Below are 22,325 nucleotides of genomic sequence, written 5' to 3' on the forward strand. Positions count from 1 at the left end.
GGATGAAGGAGCGCCCGGAAGGGGCAGGACGGGGGGGGCTTATATTGGTATTCCTTTTAATTCTCCATGGCTTGATCCTACTTCTTAATTTTTGAAACATCAGCTTAAAATTACTGACATAGCCTAGTGCACATTTTCCTCGCTGCTTCTATGTTGTTGGCAATTGTCAGAAGCTACAGGGTTAAACTGGAAGGGGAGAGAGAGATCGGTTTTCTGCATGGCAAAGGTTAAAACAACACAGAATTGCCTAGTTTGCTTGGCCAGCTGAGCACTGAGCAGAATGAAGTCAGTTTAATGCCTTAGCCACAGCAGTGGGGACTTGCATGAACCAACCTCTGTCTTTTTAAGCTTTACCCTGATCTATTGCAGATTGCCCTACTGGAAGCAAGAGTTATTTTAGAATAAGTGCCACCGCAGTTAGCAGTCATCACTGAACAATAGAGGGTGAGCTCCTGGTAGGATGGGAAGAGGGAATAAGCTAGGCCCTAGCTGCTGCTGTTTATGGTAGGTGGAGGTAACAGATGCAGACCTAAAATGTTGCAACAAGACTTTCACTTTGTAAGGCTAGGGGAAAAGTCTGCATGAGGAAAATAGCTTTGTGCATGGAAGGGATTGCAAGAGCAGGAGCATTCAGGAATGATGTTGCCAAGTACCTGAAACAACCTCTATAAATGCTCTGACTGCAAACCAGCAGAGAGAGCATGTAGTGTGCTAGGCAGAGAATATAGATGCAATCCATCTGCATCATCGTCCCAGTGCTGCCAGATGCTGACCTTGGGCTAATCACTTAGACTGGCTTAGAAACTGTAAAATGTGGCTAACGCTGACTTCTGTAGCTAACTCACAGCTCTACCACCTTTTGCATGTCAAAAGCCACGACGATCCATATTGCAGAACACAACTTAAGGGACCAGATTTATAGAATATGACTATAGCTGGCCTCTGAGCTATGCATTGTGATTTGAGTAAAAATTGTGGTTGGTTACTATAGCAACTGCCGGATAAATTACTCGAGATGTCAGACACCTTTCACAATCCCATTCCAGCCTATCTTGCAAACGTTTATCGTTCTTTTGAAGATAATTCACCTTGGGGAAAGTACAAGTAGTTTATCAACGCTAGAGAGCCAAGAATAACTTCCCAGCAAACTTCAGTCTAGAAAGAGGCTGATCAGCTGTAGTGACTTTTTTGCTTTACAGGCATCCCTTGAAATCTAGGACAGAACATAATTGGACCTCAAATAAAATCTGTCCTCGGAGCACTGGTATCTTCTCTTCTCCTCTAATTTATGGAGACAGGCCTGATCGTGTATCTAAGGCCTCTCGGTCCTTTCCACTATAAGCAGTTGAATACTGGGTCGTCTAATGGAACCAAATTTACACCATGTGGGCCGAAACCTTGCAAGCCATGAGGTCTGCCTGAGGCTGGGTTACTTTGAGAGAGCTTCAGTTAATATCCTGGCTGTTTCCAGGAATGATAGAGGAATACATTTCTCCTTCTTGAGAGGTTAGGGTCTGTGTGCATATGTGATTCTTTCAGCATGCGTGTGTGATATTATTGCAGTAAGGGCTTGAAGTTTGTCAGGATCCTACTTCCCAGAATAAACCTGGACAGCCTGGTTCTCCTTTCTGTCTGAATTACACCCCCTCCCTCACCCAAATGGTCCTTAAATATGCCAAATTAAGTCTCTGAAAATCTCCCCGTAGTGCATGCTTGAAGGTTTGGTAGCTAATTCCTGTGCACTGAGCATGTACTATTCCCCTTGCAATGCCTGCATGTTGAGTAACTTGCTCGTGTGCTGCTCCAACATCGCTATGGATGAAAGCAGGACTTGGCTCCAGTCGTTCCTCCAGCTCTGTTACTGGGCACCAGATGAGAGAGCAGGGGCTTTCTCCTGGGCCCTTTCAGTGCCTAGCCAGAGGAAGAAGTCTTTTGATCCAGAAAAGGAGGGGGCAAGAGGTTGGGGGTGGCTAGGAGCAAGGAGGAGGTCAGGAAAATAGGAGGGGGAGTGGTCAAGTGGAGTCTGTCCCTAGGCCTGTGATGTGGACGAGACCTGGAACTGCCTTCATGATGAAAGTTAATGGAGATAATGCTTGAAGTTGGACATGGAAAAAAAACTTAATGGCAGTGGTGGATATGGTTCTGCTCTCTTCCCTCCTCTTGACCCCACAAAGGGATTTGAGTTCAAGGAAAGGGGAGAGGCATGTCTCATGCAAGATACTGTTCAGAATTGGCTGCGTCAGAGCCCTGTCTTGCTCCCTTCAGATAACAGCAGAAGGAAAAACCATTTTACTCAATTTTGCCAACCACCCATGGGAAGTCCCAGCCATGAACTTGTGGACTGCTTTAAAAATGCTTGCCAGGAAGTGGGGTACTTCCAAATACTTACCCCTCCAGCAACCCTAGAGAGGTGAATCAGACAGCTGCGCTAGACAGCAGCATGTAATGTCAAGTGCAAACATATTTAACGAGAAGAAACTTTCCAGCTGGCGAATAAAGGGAAGTGCAGGTTCTGAAATGCCTGAGCAGAGCTAAATCCAGCTTCACCACTAAATATAGTTTCATAGTTGGTCGGGTCAGAAGGGACCCGAGCAGACCATCAAGTCTGACCCCTGCCATGGGCAGGAAAGGATGCTGGGATCAAATGACCCCGGCGAGGTGCTTTTCACCCCCTCGTTCTAGCCTCCTTATGAAGATCCCCAGGGTAGGAGCGAGCACCACTTCCCTTAGAAGTTGGTTCCAGATCCTAGCCACCCTGCCTGAATCTACTCTCAGTAAACTTGGGGCCATTGTTCCTAGTTACTCCTGGTAGTGCTCGGGGGAACAGGGTCTCTCCCATTGCCCGCTGGTCCCCCGGTAAGTTTATAGACGGCCACCAGGTCCCCCCTCCTCCTTCTCTTGTGGAGGCTGAACAGGTTCAGGTCCTGTAGCCTCTCCTCGTAGGGTCTGCCCTGCTGCCCCCTGATCATGCGAGTGGCCTCCTCTGGACCCTCTCCATGTTGTCCACATCCCTCCTGAAGTGCGGCGCCCAGAACTGGACGCAGTTCTCCAGCTGCGGCCTGACCAGTGTCGCATAGAGGGAGAGGATCACCTCCTTGGCCCTGCTCGTGATGCATCTGTGGATGCACAACAAGGTGCGGTTGGCCTTCCTGACTGCATCCCCACACTGCCGGCCCATGTTCATCTTGGAATCAACAATGACTCCAAGATGCTTTTCTGCCTCTGCACTGATGAGAAGGGAGTTCCCCAGCCTGTAGGTATGGTACAGGTTGTTCCTCCCCAGGTGCAGCACCTTGCACTTCTCTGTGTTGAATCTCATCCTATTCTCATCTGCCCACCCCGTAACCTGTCCAAATCTAGTTGCAGCCTGTCCCCTTCCTTCTAGCGTGCCCGCCTCTCCCCATATCTTAGTGTTATCAGCAAATTTGAACAGGGTGCTTTTTACCCCCTTGTCCAAGTCGCTGATGATGTTGAGCAGTGTGGGCCCGAGGACCGAGCCCTGGGGGACCCCACTGCCCACATCCCTCCAGGGCGAAAATGACCCGTCCACCGCCACTCTCTGGGTGCAGATATATAGCTTCTCTAGGTCTAAAACTCGGAAATCTCTTCTGGTGCATCTGTATTGGAGAGGACCGCGTCTCTAGACTCAACTTCTAGTATTTCTTCCCCCTTTCTAGTTGTTGGCCCCTGCGGCTTTCACTGTTAGTGACTGGAGTGTGTTTTGTGACTTAACAATATTGGTTCTAGATACTTAAGTGGCCCTTGGCTATGCAAAACGGTACTTACTGGCCATGGCTGTGTGTAGGCATCTTGAGGAGGGAACTTCCTGGCTGTATTTGCAATTATCTTTAAGAAACTGTGGAACTATTGCTTGGCATCTCCGCTGTCCGGAGAAGAGAGGAGGTGGGAGCTGAGCTGTACATAAAACGAGAGTGAGTGCAATGAATAAAGAAGGAAAAAGCCAGGAGAATGGTGTTCTTGCACATGTTTGTGGCAGAATAATGCCTCGTTACTAATGGCACAGGAGTGACTTTCAACCAGCTGTTCAGTTTACACCCACAAACATGATTTAGTGTGGGCTTTTGGGGGTTTTTTTAACTTGGAAAAACATTGCGGCTTCCAGATAAGTATATCTGACCTGGTTTTCCTTAAAGCCCAGAGGCATGCTTGTTTGAAGAAATGACTGTATGTTCTTGCATGTTTTTGCATACTTTCCCCCAAAACCCAGCTGCTGGAAATGAGAGCACATTATACACGAGGAAATATGTATTCCTTATGTATATGAGGAAACGTGACCTCCCCAGCTGCTCCTGCTCAGTTACTTACTACAAGGAAAGATCCCTTTTTTTTTCTTTATTCTGCCTTTTGGATGCAAGGTGTGTGTGTCCTACTATGGGGCATGTTGTATGCAAGAAAATATGGTGGTTTTCTTCAGGTCCGGGCTTTCTAAGGACTACCACGCTGGAGCGTTTGTCTTCAAGTGATCTCCTTTTCCCCCATCCTGTACATACCACAGCCAGAACTCCAGAATAAGACACACCACTATAGGCTGTTCTCAATGCCCAACATGTAACTCGTGCTTTAATGGAGGGGTTAATCCTGCTTTATTTTACAGGGCGAGTGATGTTCTGGTAGCAGCACTCGTCTGCAAGAGCAGCCACTGTGATTCGGTCGGCTTCCGTTGAGTTTGCATCGTGTGTTTTTGTAGGGTACATACGATTAACTCCATGGGTTGGCGGGCAGTTCCTGGTGAAGCGTGAAGTTTCCAGCTTCCCATCTCTTTGTAAGCCAGTGCTCCCAGTTAATCCTAATAATAAGCAATAATTTAATACCATCTCTGAACCCAGATGCTCTGGGGTGGGAATAGCAGCAAGGTGAATCCATTGTTTTGTATTTGAACAAATCTTTGGCACCGGGGCATATGACGGATTTTGGAAATAAGATTTTATTGGACTCTTACGAACTGTAGATGTTGGACAGGCACCTTGCTGGGGTGATTTGACCGCAGCCGTCTTTCCTGCCCAGAGCAGGGGAGCTGGACCCAATGATCTCACAAGGTCCCTTCCAGCCCAGACCGTCTGTGAATGCCCCACAAACGGGAGACTTTTTTCCTCGGTGAAAAGAGAATCGAGTCCAGACTTCAGGCTTTTGCCCCAGTCGAAACAGGAGCGTGAATCTTGGTTCCAATCAGTATCACTACATTCTTGGAGTTGGTAGCAAGTTCCTCAAAAAGGGCCATTGCTTCTTTTGGAGACAAGTCCAAGGGTGCTGTGTTGCAGGCTTCTCCAAAGTAAAGAAGCTATCACTACTATGTTAGCATCATCTAACATCTTGGTGGCACCGGTCCATGAAGTCGGATAGGCAGCCTCTGGATGTTTCAAGTATCTGGAGCACATGGCCATCTGTACGGTGAAAGAAGAGCTCCTCACTGACTTCTAGAGCAAATAACGTATTCTTCAGAGGCATGAGACTTGACTCTCCCATTCTAGCTTGCATCACCACTTGTAATATTGGTAATTTGATCTAGTTGCTTTCCCACGAATCCCACTGCTGCACCTGCCTTGCAACCTTGGCTTGCATAGGGCTCATTGTCCTGCGCAACGCATCTTTGTCTCCTAGTACTCTAAACAGCGAGGAGGCCCCGCTCTGCTCTTCACAGTCCTTCTTTTCCTTAAAGAAGGACAAGTCTTGGAGCTCCGCTCTTAAGGCCAAGTAAAGTTGCTAGAATGTGGTTTGGTTGCAACATGCTTGCCTGGCATCATTTTAAACACTTCCTTGTCATCTTGTTCCCTAGTTTTGGGGTTGATGGGACAAACAGTGCCTTGGTGTAGCTCCCCCAAAACCTAGGTTTGCACCAACTATGCATATGACTCCTATTTTTTTTTCATTGTACTTAAAATATCAACTAAGCTATTGTAGAAGAGAGAAAATGGGCATTTGCCTTGGACTTCAGATTCAACCTTGTTAGGCACAAAGTCATGTGCAGAGTAGTGCCTGCTGCGTATTTGATCATGAGGGTGGACCACACCAGGAACAACACTCTTTAAATGTAAGCTGCTGATAAAAAGTCATCATTCCTCATTTAGTTGGCTGGTGGCAGAGTTCCCAAATGCTGCGCGCCTGGGCCAATTTTCTCTGGTAGTTAATCAAAATCTCATTAGTTCCTGCTAAGGGTGGGCACAGGCTCCATATGTTATGTTAAATCTTATGGATAGTTTTGCAATTCTAAAGTTCAGCTTCCCTTTTTTTTCTTTTCTTCCCCTTTTTAAAAATAACGTCATAAAGTTGCCTTTCTAGATGTCCTTTCCAGCTTCCTGTACACTTCTAAGGTAACCTTGGCTTACCCCTCGCTAGCTGTGATTCTTCTGCTTTGGCCTCCCCTTGCAGCGGCTAATTCATACTTCTTTCATGAGAGAGAGGATGGAGCAGCTGGCATCCTGCTTGCTGCTAAGAATATTTCCAGTTTTCTGGATTTTTATTTCGTATTTCTTGCGGAGCGGGGGGGGGGAGCAGAGGAAGCACTATTGCCTGAACTAGCTGCTGTTCACAACATGCCTTGCATCCCCTGTATCCAAAGGGCTACTAGGGACTCCAGACATGTTGGGTCTAATGTTGACAGCTGAGTTTTGAGAGTTGCATTTGGCACGTAGCTAACTTTATCTCTTACCATGAAGCATGGAGAATATGACTGTCCTCGTAGATCACTAACAGAATTCAAGGTCCGTGGGGCAAATGCTGAAACGTTCTGCTGCCATATCAGTGTAATGCTGTTTGCATGGCCACACATGCTGCCCGTGGGACCCGAGAGGAAGCAGTGCTGTGTAACATGACTTGCCAAGCTCACTGGTTCCTATGAAGGGAGGGGATTCCAGTAAGTTATCTTAAGCAATATCTGTTTCCAGAACAGACTTCCCTAGTCAAAGGGCAGCATTGGACTCTCTTTAGGGATACATTGCCTCGTTGGCTAGCTGAACAATGGAGCTGTTCAGCTTCAGTTCACTGGAAGTGCTCCAGATGGCTAGTTAGGGGATGTGGATGTCTTCATGCTGGGACCATCCCCATCCCTGCAAAAGTTCCCTCTTCTGCATCCCCCCTCTTACACGCATTAAGGAAAAATCTTACAGCATGTCGAACACCAATATATGCAGTAACGTTGGTATTGATTAATCGGTCCAAGAAGAAACGTGCCTGCTGTTCCAGCTGAGCTTTTGCTGAAATAATTACAGGCAGGGAGCCTGCAAGTTGAACAGTTGTTTTCACTGAGATTACTTCATTAGGAATTGAATAGCTAAACGCTCTCCTTCCTGCACTAGGAAAGCATCCATAGTCCCATCCCCCTTCTCAAAAAGAAAGAAAGAAAAAGGCAGTGGCTTTAGAGCCAATTTCTGCTTATTCATAAAAGCCTTCAGCAGGGTCATTAGAGGAAACTTTGCATTTTGGCTCCAGTTCCTTATGCAAGTGCTGAATGGATGGTGGGGAGTGAATCCTCCTGGGGATTTTTTTTTTAAAGGAAACTCCACTCCACATGCAGTTGGCTCTCTGTAGCAAATGATAAAGCAATAGAATGAGACTTAACCAGCTGAGGACATATGTGACTCTTCGTATTCTTATCCAGGTGGCTTCTCAATGCAGGCAGTTCGTGTTCCTAGTTAGTCTCCTTTTATTGAAGAGACTGAGGACACTCAAAACTGAGATACTAAATCCTTAAACAGGTAAAACCATTAGCTTGCAGCATGGTATTTTGCTGGAGACAAGAAACACTGAATAGTTCCAGAACAGGGGTTGGCAGTGTTTTTGGATGGAGTGCTACCAACCCCACAACCTTGTGTCATAAGATGTTGGCATACCAGGGGTGGATGGCAGAGGAGCCATTCGCCCAGAGGTGCACATGCACCTGCTGCCAGCCGCGAGCTGGGCCAGGGCTCTGCAGACCTCAGTGCAGGGGTTTGCAGCCTCACTGCTGCCTGCTGTGAGCAGCCCAGGGTCCGTGGCAGGCAGCAGGGGCCTTCCCAGAGCTTGGGCCAGCCGCGGCAGGTAGCCTGGGGGCTGCAAGCCACCACACTGAGGATTGCAGAGCCCCAGCCTGGCTTATTGCTAGCAGGTGCGCATGCACCTCGGGGCGGAAAGCAGAGGAGTCACAGGGGGCCTGATCCTGATTGTAGCAGTGCAGCCCCAGCCCTAGCCCCTTCCCTTTCCAAGCACATGTGCCAAGCTAAATGCCTTCATGCACCACACTCTGGCATGCGTGCTGGGTGTTGCTGTCCCCTGTTCTAGAGATTACAGGCTTCATGTTCCCTTCTTACAGATTAAGGTTTCAAATCTGTTCTGATTTGGTAAACTTTAGCTTATTTAGGTCCTTCTCAGCAATTGTCTTTTTCCACCCATGCTGGCACTAACTGGGTAACTAAATAAACTGGAGACATGCCTTTGAGCTCCCTGTTCTTTTGTAGGGACATATCCCCAGGTCAAGAATGTTTCTGGAGATGCTGCACCAAGAAGAAAAGGACGGATCCAGGCCCCCTGGGCTCTCGGTGTGCATTCGGCTTCCTATCCCTGCTCAGCATAACACCATGTTTTCACCCTCTCTGGCCGGGGTGTAGAGAAGACGCGTCTTCGCTGAGATGCGATTAGAGGCAGGTGTAGCAGTACTGGGCCCTTTGCTTCTGTGAACACTAAATCCACCTCTGATGGCATCAGGTTTGCTTGCCTAATACGAGTAATTGGTGCAGCCAACTTTCTTTGTTTCACTCTTGAAAGCTTTGAAGAAGCCCGATGGCTGTGACTCTGCCAACCTGGATGGAGCTATTCTTATAGAGTTGTTAAAGGGTTGGGTTTTTTGACTGTTCTATGGTCTGCTTTAATTATACACGAGAGCTGCTTTTCTTCCTGTTTTGTTTTTTCAATCATTTGAGTCGGGCATGTATCTCACGATTACAGAGCAAAAGGGTTTTGTGGTAAGTCAAACTGCTTCTGGGAGGCCAGGGGTTGCACAGATGTAGGGCCTAAGCCTCCAGCCCCTCGTCTACTCGGATACTCCGTGCATTGCTGGTGTGATAAGGGCTGCAAGAGAAGGCAGCGCTTTGCATCAGTTCTGCAAGCTGTGCTAACCAACCCCCTTAGGGGTAGGATGCTGCTTTTCTCTCCAGCTTTAAAAGCTGTGTCTTGCCGCTAAAATAAAGTGTTCCTTCACAAGGCTGAGTACCTCTTGCCTTTGTTCATAATTCATCAAATCCTCTGCTTGCCTTGTTCCCCTCTGGCTGTAACTCTGAATTTCAGCATAGTTTTAGCCTCAATTTTCCTCGTATAATTTTCCAAAAACTTTAAATTTTCTAGATCCTGAATCCTTCCTGCAGTGTTGCCCGTGCCTGCTCATGTAGTGGGGATTTTGGTATACCTAATTGAATGCAGGAAGTAGCATACTTGAAATACAGACTATGAAGCTTGACTAAAGAGTGGAAATAACATGGTGCAAGATGATGTTCTGGGTTAGACTTTCAGATGAGTAACTTCCTCTTTTTTTGGATCCCATGATTCTGTAAAAGGAAAAACTGCACTAAAAATTGCACAGGGAAATACTGCGGCTTGCTCGCATTTACGTTAGTAGGCTAAACTTGGTCCCCAAGGTCTGCAGGGCTGGGCAGGCGCAGAAATTAGAAATGGTAGCAGCACTTCAATAACATTGTAAAGAATAGCTACTGCTGCAGTTGCAGGATCAGTGAGGAAGGGTGGAGGGCTGATGTTTTGCTGATTCAAATGCCCAGCCTCTGGCCCAGGGTTGCCTGTTCTGACCAGGCAGTCTGCATTTTGCTAACACCAGAGCGGTCCTAAAGAAGTCCTCTACATCCTTCCATGCTCCTTATTAGTTGAGAAGGCCTGTGAAACTCAAATGGACCCTGGCAGTATAGTAGCTTGCTGCGTGGCTTCAGCTGTGCAAGTTTTTAAGCCGCACTCGTGTTGCCGTTGACAGGCTGGTACTTGTGTTCTGCCCATCATTAATGCTTTATTTATATAGTTCCTCTCTTTCCACTGCCTTGACCGTTGCCTGTGTCAGCGCATCACTACCCTCTAGGCAGGCAGGTCCTCCAGTGTGCCATTTGTCTCAACACATTTATTTTACCCTCAAGGAGTGCGTCCAGATGAGTGCAGACGTGCAGTCTGCAGCGCCGCATGCTGCACATGCAGACATTCCCCCGTGCTGCTACTTTGCAGTGTGGAGGTGTTGGGGTTTTATTTTACCCCGGGAGATCCTGGGATTAAAAAAAACCATGCCTAAAAGCAGGATAGCATCCGTGGCAGCAGCGTTCATCACCCAAAACTGGAGCCTGGCTGACCGGAGCCATGCTCCGGCTGCTGGCCAGACTTCCTGCTGCAGCTCCTGGACTCCAGGTAAGGCTGCTGGGATCATCACAGTTGCTGGCCCCAGCCTCCCCTACCCCACCCGAGGCAGTGTGCTGCCAGAACGCACAACGTGCTGTCAGAGCGCGCAGGGCACAGGCATTCCCTGGAGACAAGTAGTGGTGGCACAAGATGTGCTGCTGCCACTGCTTGTCCCTGGGGAAATGCACATTCCCACTCGTGGAGACGCGCCCAAGGAGTGCAGTGGTATTTTGCTCCTCTTTGAGGAGTTCACATCACCCTGGCTTAGTGCGTGAAGTTTTGAGCAGCTACTACTTGACGCAATGAAGAATAAGGGTTGAGCTGTGGATCCTGAATGTGCACGCTCCCACAGGATTGCAGTAGAGATGTAATAGGGATTTATGATGCAGTATTTTATGTACAAACTTCTGACTGTCACCACAGTTGGAGTGTCAGTTCTTCCTAACAATGTGTCAATCAAAACATTGGTTTTGGATCTAAAACACAAACAGTTTGGTATTTCTACTTGCCTCCATTTATTTTATTTTATTTTATTTTTTTTTTATTTATTTTGTAGCTTGTCTCTTGGGACTCTTGACTTCACGTGCTTCTCTTTACCTCACTTCCTTCTCGGCTCCCCTTCATTTTGGCGAAGATCAGAGAGAACCCTTCTGTTGGCTTGAAGGATAGCATCTGTTGGTGCCAAACCAGCATTGGCAGCTTGCAGGGTTTTGATGGCTTAAATATTAATTTTTAGAAGACCTCCATTAGCAGAAAGCATTTTTGGCTAATGCAAAATGAAATCTCAGGGCTATGGATGTTACAGCCAGGTTTTCCCCAAGCTCAGATTTCCAAAACAGGGTGGCAGACACTTGTCACTTTATTACTTCGTCCTTGCAGCTTCTTGTCCTCCCTTGTAAATGAAATATTAAAATGACAAGAGAAGCATGGAGCACTGAAGACGGTGCTGCCTGTGAAAGCACTCTGCTATCATTGTGAGTAGAAAGGTAAATAGTTTTAAATAAGAAATGCAGAACTCTAAAACTCTTGGTTCAGAGATGATCGCTCTTGTTTAGACCACCTAAGAAATCACAAAAAAAAAAAAATTCTGCAAGCTTTCTTGCAATGGTTTTAAATAGCACTACACGAACCTGTCTGGCAAGCTGATTACTATGGCTTCTGAAGTAGGGTCTGGTGCACCATTCATTCTTTTGATCCTACAAACACAAAATATAGCCTAAACCTAGCATTGACTTTAACCCTAAATGATTTCTAGGATGTGTTGGGGACATGAAGTCTCCTGCCCTGTAGGTGTTGTTGGAAATGAGTAATCTAGGCAACTGCCTCTAAGGATTGCTCTGCTTGAAGCCTGGAAACTGGAGGTCAAGGTTTCCTCGGTTCTTCCTGGCTTTACCGCAGACTTTGGAAAGCTGCTTACCTCCCTGCTTCTGTTTTGAGACCGATAGCTTGCCTCCTGCCAAGAGGCTGTGGCCTTTCCTCCATGAGCTTTGAGGGTGGATTGTAGGGCATGCTCATGGACTACTAGATGCTGCAAAGCGGGCTTTATCTTCACCAAGGAATACCTCCGTGCCCCTTATTGTTGGGTTGGGGACAATGCAATAAAGATTCCTGATGCTCGGCTACCATCACCAAGACGGTCCATCTCGGAGGCTACTTCTGGTAGCAAGGAAGCTGAGAGCAGTGGCGATGCTGACTCAACTTCCATCTTGGTGTCCTTGAAGCTGAACTAGACTGCATAATGTTGGCAAAGGCACTGCACAGGTGGGGAAAAAAAAGCCAGTGCCCTCTGACAGGTGCAACTCTTAACTACTTGTGATGTCTTTGCTGTCAGCAGTGCATATGCAAAGCTACAGGGAGGCCAGAAAACGGGAATGCTGTGGGCTGTGAACCCCGATTGCCCTTAAAGGGGAAAAGGACCATCCTCTGCATGGTGGGTAGAGTCCCTCCTTCTCTGGTCAGCTTCTGGATCCATCACTGAGCTTTCAGGTCCTGGCTTCTGAACTAGAGACAAGGAAGCTGATGACCCTGTCCCTGAACAGATGTCCTGTTGAAGCAAAGCCTCTTGCCTAATGGCGTACTGTTTGCTCAACTAAAACTCCTCTTCAGGGCAGGAACTGTGCATTTGGAAAGCAGTGGCCTGTTGTGGGAAGTACTGCAACATACTTCCCATTGCTGCCTTTCTAATAGGGGTTGACAGCTGGGGGAAGAAGGGTATGGCATTGTGGTGCCCCATGTCTCGCTGCTCCAGATATGTTCGCACAAACCCAGCTGTTGAAGTTGCAATGGAAAGACTGAGGCTGGCATAGCATACTCGGGCTTGAAGCTGAATGCCAGGGCAGCGTATTCTGGTTGACAGCATAACTTAAAATGGCACTTGATGGAAGGAGTGTTTGTTCATGGAGGGCCGAAGAAAGCATCCTCGCTGTCTTATCTGTCTAACTCCAAACAGAAACTGCTTCAAAGAACTAAAGGTGACCTGGTTCTCTGAGTTTGGGATTTGGCTGTGGCTATTTGAAGATTAGCGAGGAGGTATTTTAATACAAAAGTCTGTCCTCTGAGCATTCATATAGTCAAGTGGTGTCATGGCAAAGCATCTTCCACCCTGTCTTGCACATCAGCTCTGCATCTCGGGGAATAATACTTTTGCAAGCTTCTTAAGCAAGCAACTGCCTTGGAGTAACATGCCCATCATTTTGATGCAGGGTGGCGAGCAAGCTCTCCTGCGACAACTTGCTGCTGCTGAGTAGATGCATGCGCCTTGTGTACATCTGGGACTGTCTTTCAAATGGCCTTGCTTGAAATAAAGAGGAAAAACAAGCAGCCGGTGCCATCCTCCAAGGAAAGACTAAGGAACATCAGCATGCCGGAGCGGGGGCAGGTTTTAAATGACAGACCTTTCCAGCCTGCAAAGTAGATGCTTACCACAAGGCCACAGCTTCTGTCTTTATCATCTACCTACAGCCTCTGTCTCTCTCAGTAGGCATAATTCGATGTTCTGGTATTAATCCTTCAGCCTACTGCAGCACAGTTCAAAGGCCAGAAAGATGACCGCTTAGGCCTGATATTGTGCTACTTATGCTTGTTTGCATGCCGTTGCAGTTTGCAAACCAGCTACGTAAAGGCCCAGCCAGGCTAAATATGCAGAGCTTGGACTTTTTGAGAAAAGAGCCAGCTCTCCAGAAACAAGCCTGATGCTCAGCAAAGTAAGAACATTGCCAAAGCTGTTCTGATCTGGCCTAGCTCGAACGCGGGTAGTCGAGTTGTTTTCGGGGTGCTAATTCTGAGTCCGGTTGAGAACGACATGCAGGTGTCACCTGGTGGCTCTGAGGAGCCGTCTCCGGAGTGGTCTTGGCACTTGGCAATGCATCCGTTTCTTTCGGCAAGAGCCGTGTGTACAATGAGTGACATAAACCATGTAAACCTCTCCCCGTTTGTGTCCCAGCATGCCCTCCCTCCTTCAGCACCTTGGAGCTCTCCTGTCTGTCAAAAGCTGCATGCTAATGGTGCCTAATCCAAAAGTGTGTAAAACCAACATCTCTTCCCTCCGTCGGGATCCCAGCCAGGGTTCCCGTTTGCTGTATGAATTGCCATGTTAATCAGTCGGGCTATGGGGATATGGAGGGGTTCTGAATGTCCTTGCTGCCTTCCTCCTTTCTCTGTAATCTTTGCAGCATGGTCATCTTGTGTGTAGCCAACTTCATGGCTCTTCTCAAGAGTGAGGTGCACACATTGTGCTTTGTCTTGGGGTCGGGTGGATCAAACACTAGATGGTACTCATCCTCGAGCAGTAGCGTTTGGCCTAGTTTGATATGGAAATCCAGTTCTTCAGAGCACGCTGCCCATAGCAGTGACTCTGTATCTCCCTCTGCCCTAATTCAAGGCTTTGAAACTTGATTGCAATGCAGGTCTGGCCTGGCAAGACCTGCAGACTGCACACTGATTGCCCCTGTATTATTCAGGGAGTGGGGAGAGGGGAAGTAAAAGGGTCCTGTTTCAGTGCCATGGGGTTGCTACCCTTTCACGTGTGTTTTATATGCTAATAGCCCAAACTGGAGGTGGGAATGAACGCAACCCTTGTTGCCTACTCTTAAGGATTCGATCTCTTTTTACAAAACCTGCTGGTGTTTGTAATCTAGACCTCCATCTGAGTTGGAAATACAAAATGGCCAATCCCAAGTTTCTCCCATAAGAGCTGGCTCAGGGTAGTTGCAGGCTGAGCATTGCCAGAGTCTATGGTACCATCTTTGTCTCTCTTTTTTTTATAGGGCCGCGATGGGCGTCCTGGAATATCGGAGTGTTCATTTGTATCCGCTGTGCTGGGATCCATCGCAACCTAGGAGTTCACATTTCCAGGGTCAAGTCTGTGAATCTCGACCAGTGGACACAAGAACAGATACAGGTAAAAATGGAGCTGGGGTGGGATGCGACCGCAACTGCTGTGCTGGCGAAGTGGGGGTCAGTAAGCCAAAGGAACGGTCATTTATTGGATCGGACCATAGGTGCCTCCTAGTTCAGTATCCCATCCCTTGGAGCAGCAGAAGGTGGATGCCAAGAGGAAGGCTGAACAGGCCATGTCCAGAACCTGGAACAGGATAGTGGAAGCTCCCAGCACTTAGTTGTGGGTTTTGGGGTTTTTTTAGGAAACTCCAGTTCGGAGCCTTCCCCTCTAGCGACTGTGTTCAGACTGTCTCATCCAAGCATCTGCTCACTTCCCTTTTTTTGAACCAAGTCAAACAGCCCCTGCAACATCTTGTGGCAATGAATTCCCCTCCCTTCCCCCACACAGTTAATTAACACTGTTTTAAAATAACCTTCCTCTTGTTAGTTTTAAACTAACTACTTAATAGTTTCATTTTGCAGTCTCAAAATAGTAGGAGACATTAAAATCTCTATTTACTTTCACTGTGTCATTTTAATATTTTCAGATCCTCTATCATGTTCCTGCTCAAGTGTTTTTGTCTTCTAGGCTTGAAAAGTCTTAGCCTGTTTAGCCTACCCTTGGATGGAAGCTCCTCCATGCTCCCGATCATCCCTGACTAGTTTTTTTTTTCTCTTTTGTAGACTCTCTAATTCTTCTTTCACCGTTTTTTTGAGGTCTGGGGACCAGAACTGCGCACAGTGTTTGAGGTGTGGACACACCATAGATTTATAAAGGGACTTGTTGTATTTCCAATTTCCTTCTTAATTCCTAACATCTATTTGTCACTGAGCTGATATTTGTAATGAACCATCCTCAATGACTCCAAGATGCTTCCTGTGTGGTACAAGTTTATGTAGAACCCATCATTGCATATGGATATTTTGGGTAGCTTTTTCCCATGTGCACTACTTTTACTTACCAACATTTGAATTTTACCTGCCACTTTGCCCATTTGCTCATTTTTTTTTTTTTTTGCAAGATCCTTTTTGTAGGTTCTCAGTCTGGTGTGGTCCTTACCCCCATCCCATCCCCCGTCTGCCATGGCACTTACCCACTATCCCCCCCTTAAAATAACTTTGGCACACTTGGCACTCGCTCTCTCTTTCCTCCCCCCTTCCTGGTCACTTATGAGTATGCTAAATGGCATTAGTCCCAATGCAGACCCTGTGGACCCCATTGGTTACTTCTTTGCATTTGGAAAATTGAATAGGTTGGTGAGGCATGATCTTCCTTAAAAAAAAATGCTGTGCTGACTTTTCTCCCCAGCAAATCTTGTTCACCCAAGTACTGAACAATGTTATTCTTTTCATTTTATTCATTTAATTATTGTTTCTACCAGTTTACCAGGAACAGATATTAAACCCACTGGCCTGTAGTATCCTGGGTCTACAGAGGAATAACAGGTGCGCTTACTTGCATTTGGCCAGATTTCTCCCTCTGGTACATGGCTCCATACACATGCTCTGACATCAAATCGTTCTCAGACTTTTCAGCTTCTTCCCTAATTAGTTTCTTGAGGATTATTTTGAAACTTGGCACGGCTGTTGAGCTGCAGAGATGAAGATCTCTGTACAAACCATGGAAAATAAGAACCTGAAGTGGAGAAACCCATGTATGCAGACATCTGCCGAGGGAGGGGTGGGTACTCCTGCCCTGAAACAGAACTATATCTAGAGCAAATGGGATGGAAGTGAGAGAAGGGAAACTACAGGGCAGACCCTAACTAAGGGCAATAATTCACTGGGGTTTGAGTTAGATAGGCTACCAAGAAAAATGTTGAATCGCTTGAGTAAAAAGTATAGTGTAAGAATAAAGAGTAAAATCACTGTGGTCAGATGTATGGGATGATTCAGTAGCACTGTCCCTCTAAATACTAATCTGAAATTTTGGTAAGCATAGAAATGCCCCCTCTGTGCTCCTCTTGTGCCAAAAAAGAGTTTCAAATGCATGGGGGTCCTCTAGCTGATCATAAGCCCATGCCTCAGTTTCCTCTTTCTCCTCCCTCAACTTAAGCACTTGCTGGCATCCCAAGGGAATATTAAGCTAGACACAAGAGTGCAGGCAAGTTTTTGAAACCTGTTTGTGCCACCTCTAGCCTAAGAAATGAATGTGGCTCACACTCTTGTGTCTTGAAACAAATAGCTTGACCTCTCTCTTTTGAATTGCAGTGCATGCAGGAGATGGGGAACGGAAAGGCAAACCGTCTGTATGAAGCCTACCTGCCAGAGAACTTCAGGCGACCTCAGACTGATCAGCATCCTTTTTTTTATACCTTGCTACTGGAGGATAATAGAGACTTTTAATCTTGTGTAGAAGGCTTAACAGCAAGGAGGGCCGCTGCCCTAATCTTCATGTGCGTGTGTGTCAGCCGTGAAAAAGGCTTCCCAGCCAGCTGCCCTCAGTTCATTGCTTCAGATTTGTTACGTTACAGCTCTCCACGGGAAAGCTCTCAAAAGGATCACTCCTAAGCCATAGAGTGTGAGAACTAAGTAAAGCCAAATGGTTACAACTGTAAGTCCTGGCATGAAATGCCTTGTCAGTTCTGTAGTAAATTGAAAGGCTGACTGTCAAATGGGCCCTACAGAAGCTAGTGGGAGCTGAAAGTGTGCTGTGTGTCTTCTTAAAAATAAGACTAAATACTTTTTTAATTACAGAAGGGTACAGCAGGAGTCTAGTAATGATTAAGCTAATGAGAAACAGGATTGCTGTCCAATGCCGAGCTAGTAATGTAAAAGGAAGCTTAGTTGCCTTGCGTTGAAATGACTGCTGTCTTGTGTAATGATGTTAAATGTTGCCTTGGCAGAAGTATGCTACTAAATGATAGTAAGACAAATACTTAGGTAATATAATCTGATAATAGTTACTGTACCTTCCTGCTTAACAAATGGTATGACCTTGCCTCCTAGCCTGACCTACCTCCTCTTTGTATTGTGTGTGATGTCCATCAGACTAGCTTACTGGGCTGTGGCTGCCTATAAAATAGAGCAAAAAAATAGTTCACTTGTTTTAATCTTAAACCAGCTCTAGGAATCCCAGCCACTTACTACAGGAGCCTGTCTTAATGTTAATGTTGCCTTAAAGGAATGAAAAAGAGCTACTGCTGGAATAGCTTTCTTGAAATAGCATTGTTTTGTGGTTGCAAGGTGCTTTTCTAGGGCTGTTTGAGTCTGTGTACTCGTATAGCTTCCACTTTTGAACGATTCCTCTTTAACAAGCCTCTTGCAGAGCAGTGGAGGGCTTCATTCGGGATAAATATGAAAAGAAGAAATACATGGACCGAAGTATCGATGTCAGCGTTTTCAGGGTTAGTGTCTAAATACCTTCACTTGCATAAAAGCAGCTTTGAAGATGCATCTTTTCTTGTTTGATTCTGAACTGATAACTCTATCAGGTGGCAGACATACAGGACTAGTATTTATTTACTTAACGGTGTTAACGTTTTACTTAATAGTGACACTGCTGAAAATATGGATTTCTTGGAAGTGTTGTAGTGGCATCATACACCCTTCTCCAAAGGGAGAGTGTATCTAGGTCACTTATTTGTTGACTGTTTTTATTATGGGTGTAAAACTATTGTGTGAATGCGCTGAAAACTGATTGTAATCTCTCATGCAAAGGACTAGAGAAACCTGTTTGTTTGCAGATGGGGAAACGATGTTTACAAGGCAAACAAGATGTTCTTATCAGTTAGCATGAAAAAGTGGCGTGAGAACTGCGTGGAAAACTAGAACTTCTATTTTTATTTCAACTTTCTCCCAATGCTGTCAACTGCAACTTCCCCTTCTGTCTGCCTTGATACAGAAAGAAAAGGATGACAAGTGGAAGAGGAGTGGCGAGCCAGCATCAGAGAAGAAACTGGAGCCCATAATCTTTGAGAGAGTGAAAATGGTAAAAACAAATGTTGTTGCGAGTCTGTTGTGAAGGACTGATTTGGAAAGGGAGGTTTCTTTAAGCAGGGTAGGGGTAAAGCAATACAGATCGAGACTTTCCTGGGCTCTGATCAAGTGAAGAAATTGATGCCTCAACTAAATCACTAGCTTGATGATTCACAGTCCTGTTTCTCATCTACAACAGTAGTCAGGATCTAGCAGTTAAGGAAAGGGGAAACTTTTTTTCCCCCCCCCCCCAAATTTTGGAAATTCTGAATGTCTTCTACCATCCCTGTCTCCTGAACCTGGATTGTTAACTGCCCCCTCTTCCCTTTCCAATCTAGCAGCAAGGCTTATCCCCACAGTTGAAGCCCTGTGAGGGTAAATTATAAGCAGGCAACAAGAAACGTCATTTTTTTTGTTGGACTTAATTTCCAAATGGATTGGAAACATGGTACATCTCTCTTATCTTCAAGAGGGATAGATTCCATCTCCCTTCAATTAAAGAGAAGGCAAGAACGGACTAATTGGGTATATCCATGTCTGCACTATGCCTTTAGGAATAAAGACCTTTTCTTTCTGCCCCACCATGCCAATGTCAGCAACTGCTTGAATCCTGGACTCTGTTCAGGCTACACCAGCCACAGCTTATGTTGATGATAAAACCTAAACTGGGTTTTAATCCCATCAAGGGGATTGTGGACCAGTCCAGCTGAGGGAGAGCGCTCTCTCAGAAAAAAATGAACTTGCATCTATTTTTACTTCTAACTGACCTGATAAATCTGTCAAATCATCTGCAGCTGATTGAGTGCCCCAATACCTAGTTACAGAACTACTGCTGAGGGCTGGCTTTTCAAATGAAGCTGGATGATGCTTGTAAAACATGCAGGGCTGTAAATGGAGTTTCTTGTGATGTGAAGCTTGACTGGATCAGCTGCAAGAGAGGAAGAGCAAGGTTGTGCTCTGAGACCAGCTATGCTTAGGAAGCCTTTGCAGTCTGATCCCTTCTTCCATATTGGGACTGATCTACTACCTTGCTGAGGGTCACTTAAAGGTGCCTCATGTGACAACATGAATACTTTGAAATTCAGCCTCTCTGCCATGCTTCATAGCAGAAGGAACAAATGTGTGACGTTCCCTTTACATGGCTAGTCCTATATAAGCTATATGGGACTGATCCAGCAATCCTAGGAAAGCCTGTTGAGTCAGCAGTGGTTAAAGTCACACTCCTGACATTCCTCTTTGGGTATCCGTTTTTGGGCTTGTGGCTTCGGTCCTTATAGAGGTTGGCAGACCAGAGTTTGAGAGCCCACTCAGTTTGAACTGAATCAATACAGTGTTAAACGAGGCTGTTCTGAATTTGATATCTATTACTTTAACCGAGTAAGAGCAGGTTTTGAATCAGTGAAAGGCTTTTGATGTCTGACTGTCTTATCTTGTTTTGATTTAAGCCTCAAAAGAAAGAAGAAATGCAACAAGCCAGGAAAAGTCCCCCGAAATCAACAGAACCTGTAGTGGACTTGTTGGGACTTGGTAAGGGAGCCCTTAAAGAGCATTTTATAGCCCCCTTGGAAAGTGCTGAATCTTTTAGAGAGATTCTCAGTGTAATACTCTGTGGCCTGGGGGCTGCCCCTCCACCGTCTCAAATGCCCTCTAACTTCTGTTTTAAAAATCCTTTTGAGGTTAAGTAGGACAAACAAGTGCCTCCAGAAACAAGGGTGACCGCTTGTGTTGCATGCTTGTTTGAAGGCTTTTCTAATGCAAAGCTGGAGACTATCTAACTGGAGGGTCTGACATTAATGATGCAGGGAAGGCCACTCTTAATGGTGATCTCTCATAAGTGTTTTGATACACATGCATGGGGTCATATTTGCAGGCCTGCTGAGGTGTGTGCCTCTAGGGAGATGACTGCTACTGTAGGCTAGTGTATTCTCTGAGAGCTCTTGCCCATAGTTAGGCTGAGCCCTGCGTTATCATAATGAATCTTAGAGACTTTTATTAAATCTACATAATGCAGTCTTGCTGCTCAATCATAGTCTGGCAGATGCTAGTTCTCATTTTATCAGTGTGGGGTGAAGGCAGAGGCCTCCATGCCAAGTGGCAGGCTGTACTGAGTCCTTCTTGTCTCTCTCTTGGGCATTTGGGATCCTCTCCTGAGATCATTTGTAGATAAGGGGTGAGCAAAATTACATCCTGCCAGCTGATTGGATCTGGCTTGCAGGGGGTGCCCACCAGTTGGTTGGATCCAGCCTGTGGTGCTCTGCATGGGGTTGATCCCCACACAGGGCAGCCCACACTGTGCTCCAGCCCGTGTCTGCCAGTCCTGGTCTGGGCCAGGGCACACAACTTCCAGCAAGGCTACTTCTGGTGCATTTTCAGCCACACAGGTGCTGCTTAGCTCCCCTCACCTCCAGCAGCAGCTCCTGCTGCGCCACTCCAGGCAGAGTGGGCAACTCCCACCCCAGCGCATGGGGCTCTGGCTCCAGCTTCTGGCTGCCTCCCACCCACTCCACCCACCTGGCATGGGTGGCTGGGTAGATGGGAAGCAGCCTGGAACTTCAGCAGAGTGGCTCCTGCCCCAGCATGCAGGGCTCCATCTCCAGCTCTGGGGTTGGAGCTGCCCAGCTGAGCTCCTGGCTGCTTTCCACCTACTTGGCCGCCCATGACTGGTGGGTGGAAGACAGCCTGGAGCTGGAGCCTCGTGTGCTAGGGCAGGAGCTGCCCAGCTGAAGCTCCTAGCTTCCTTGCACCCACTCGGCTGCCCAGCACAGGCAGTTGAGTGGGTGGAAGTCAGCTGGGAGCTGGAGCCCCGTGCAGGGGACAGATGTCCCCATGGAGTCCCCATGCAGGGGATGGATTCGATCCAAGCCTGACCTGCCTGTCCTGCTCCCGAGCCCTGCTTCCCACCCTCCTGCAGCCCCATCCCACATAGAGAGTTTTGGTTAATTGTTGTGGGGGGGCAGGGGTGCTGACCCAGACTCACAACTCATCAGAACTCCCTGTGTGGCCCCCTGGCCCAAATAATTGCTCACCCCTGTTGCAGATGTTAAGCTGACTTCTGGGTTGCTTTATTATTATTTAAAAAAACCTAAGTGGCCTGGAAAACTTAAAAATGTTAAAATATTCAGTGAACAGGTAACTTTCTATATTGAGGCATATAACCACCACTGGGGTCCTAAGTCTCTGATCCTGAACAGAGCACTTCCACCCTTAAAGTTTGCACTATCTTAAGCTAGTTCATAGTTCAAAGTGTTTCCAGCTTACCTTTTTGGACTGCTTTAGCACAAAGTGCTTTTGGCCTACACACCGCGATGCTGCGAGTCAGTGCTTCCATGATTATTACACAGTTTGGAGGCTGAGTTGTGAAACCCTGCCAGGGAAAGACGCTTATGCGTACTAGTCCCTCTGCAGATGAGTAATGGAACTACCATTCCTGAACCACGCTGGTGGGTTTTGCTTCAACAACTAGTGCAGCTCGAGCACTGCAGCAAAACCTTTCCATGGCTTCCCCCATGCGGTGCCTGTGCCACAGTACGTGTGCACTGTACTTGCTTCCACCGGCTCGGGCAGCTCTCAAGGCTGATGGGGGAAGGTGGAGTTGGCTCTCAAAACAGTGAGCATTGCCTAAAATAACTGGCAGCTCAAGCAACTGAGCTGAG

At 46.8% G+C, this 22,325-nt stretch overlaps 1 protein-coding gene across 1 annotated transcript in view; it reads left to right on the forward strand.

The window, feature by feature from the left end:
* Positions 1-22,325, forward strand: part of SMAP2 (small ArfGAP2) — a 43,322-nt gene that overhangs the window by 16,919 nt on the left and 4,078 nt on the right. Inside the window, exons 2-6 of the mRNA XM_019512245.1 lie at positions 14,643-14,776; positions 16,966-17,051; positions 18,023-18,101; positions 18,599-18,685; positions 20,118-20,199. Of these exons, the coding sequence (XP_019367790.1) occupies positions 14,643-14,776; positions 16,966-17,051; positions 18,023-18,101; positions 18,599-18,685; positions 20,118-20,199 (468 nt within the window). The remainder of the gene's footprint in view (positions 1-14,642; positions 14,777-16,965; positions 17,052-18,022; positions 18,102-18,598; positions 18,686-20,117; positions 20,200-22,325) is intronic.

This window comes from Gavialis gangeticus, unplaced genomic scaffold (genome assembly GCF_001723915.1).
Source record: "Gavialis gangeticus isolate Ggan-Ray unplaced genomic scaffold, GavGan_comp1, whole genome shotgun sequence".
NCBI classification, from domain to species: domain Eukaryota; kingdom Metazoa; phylum Chordata; order Crocodylia; family Gavialidae; genus Gavialis; species Gavialis gangeticus.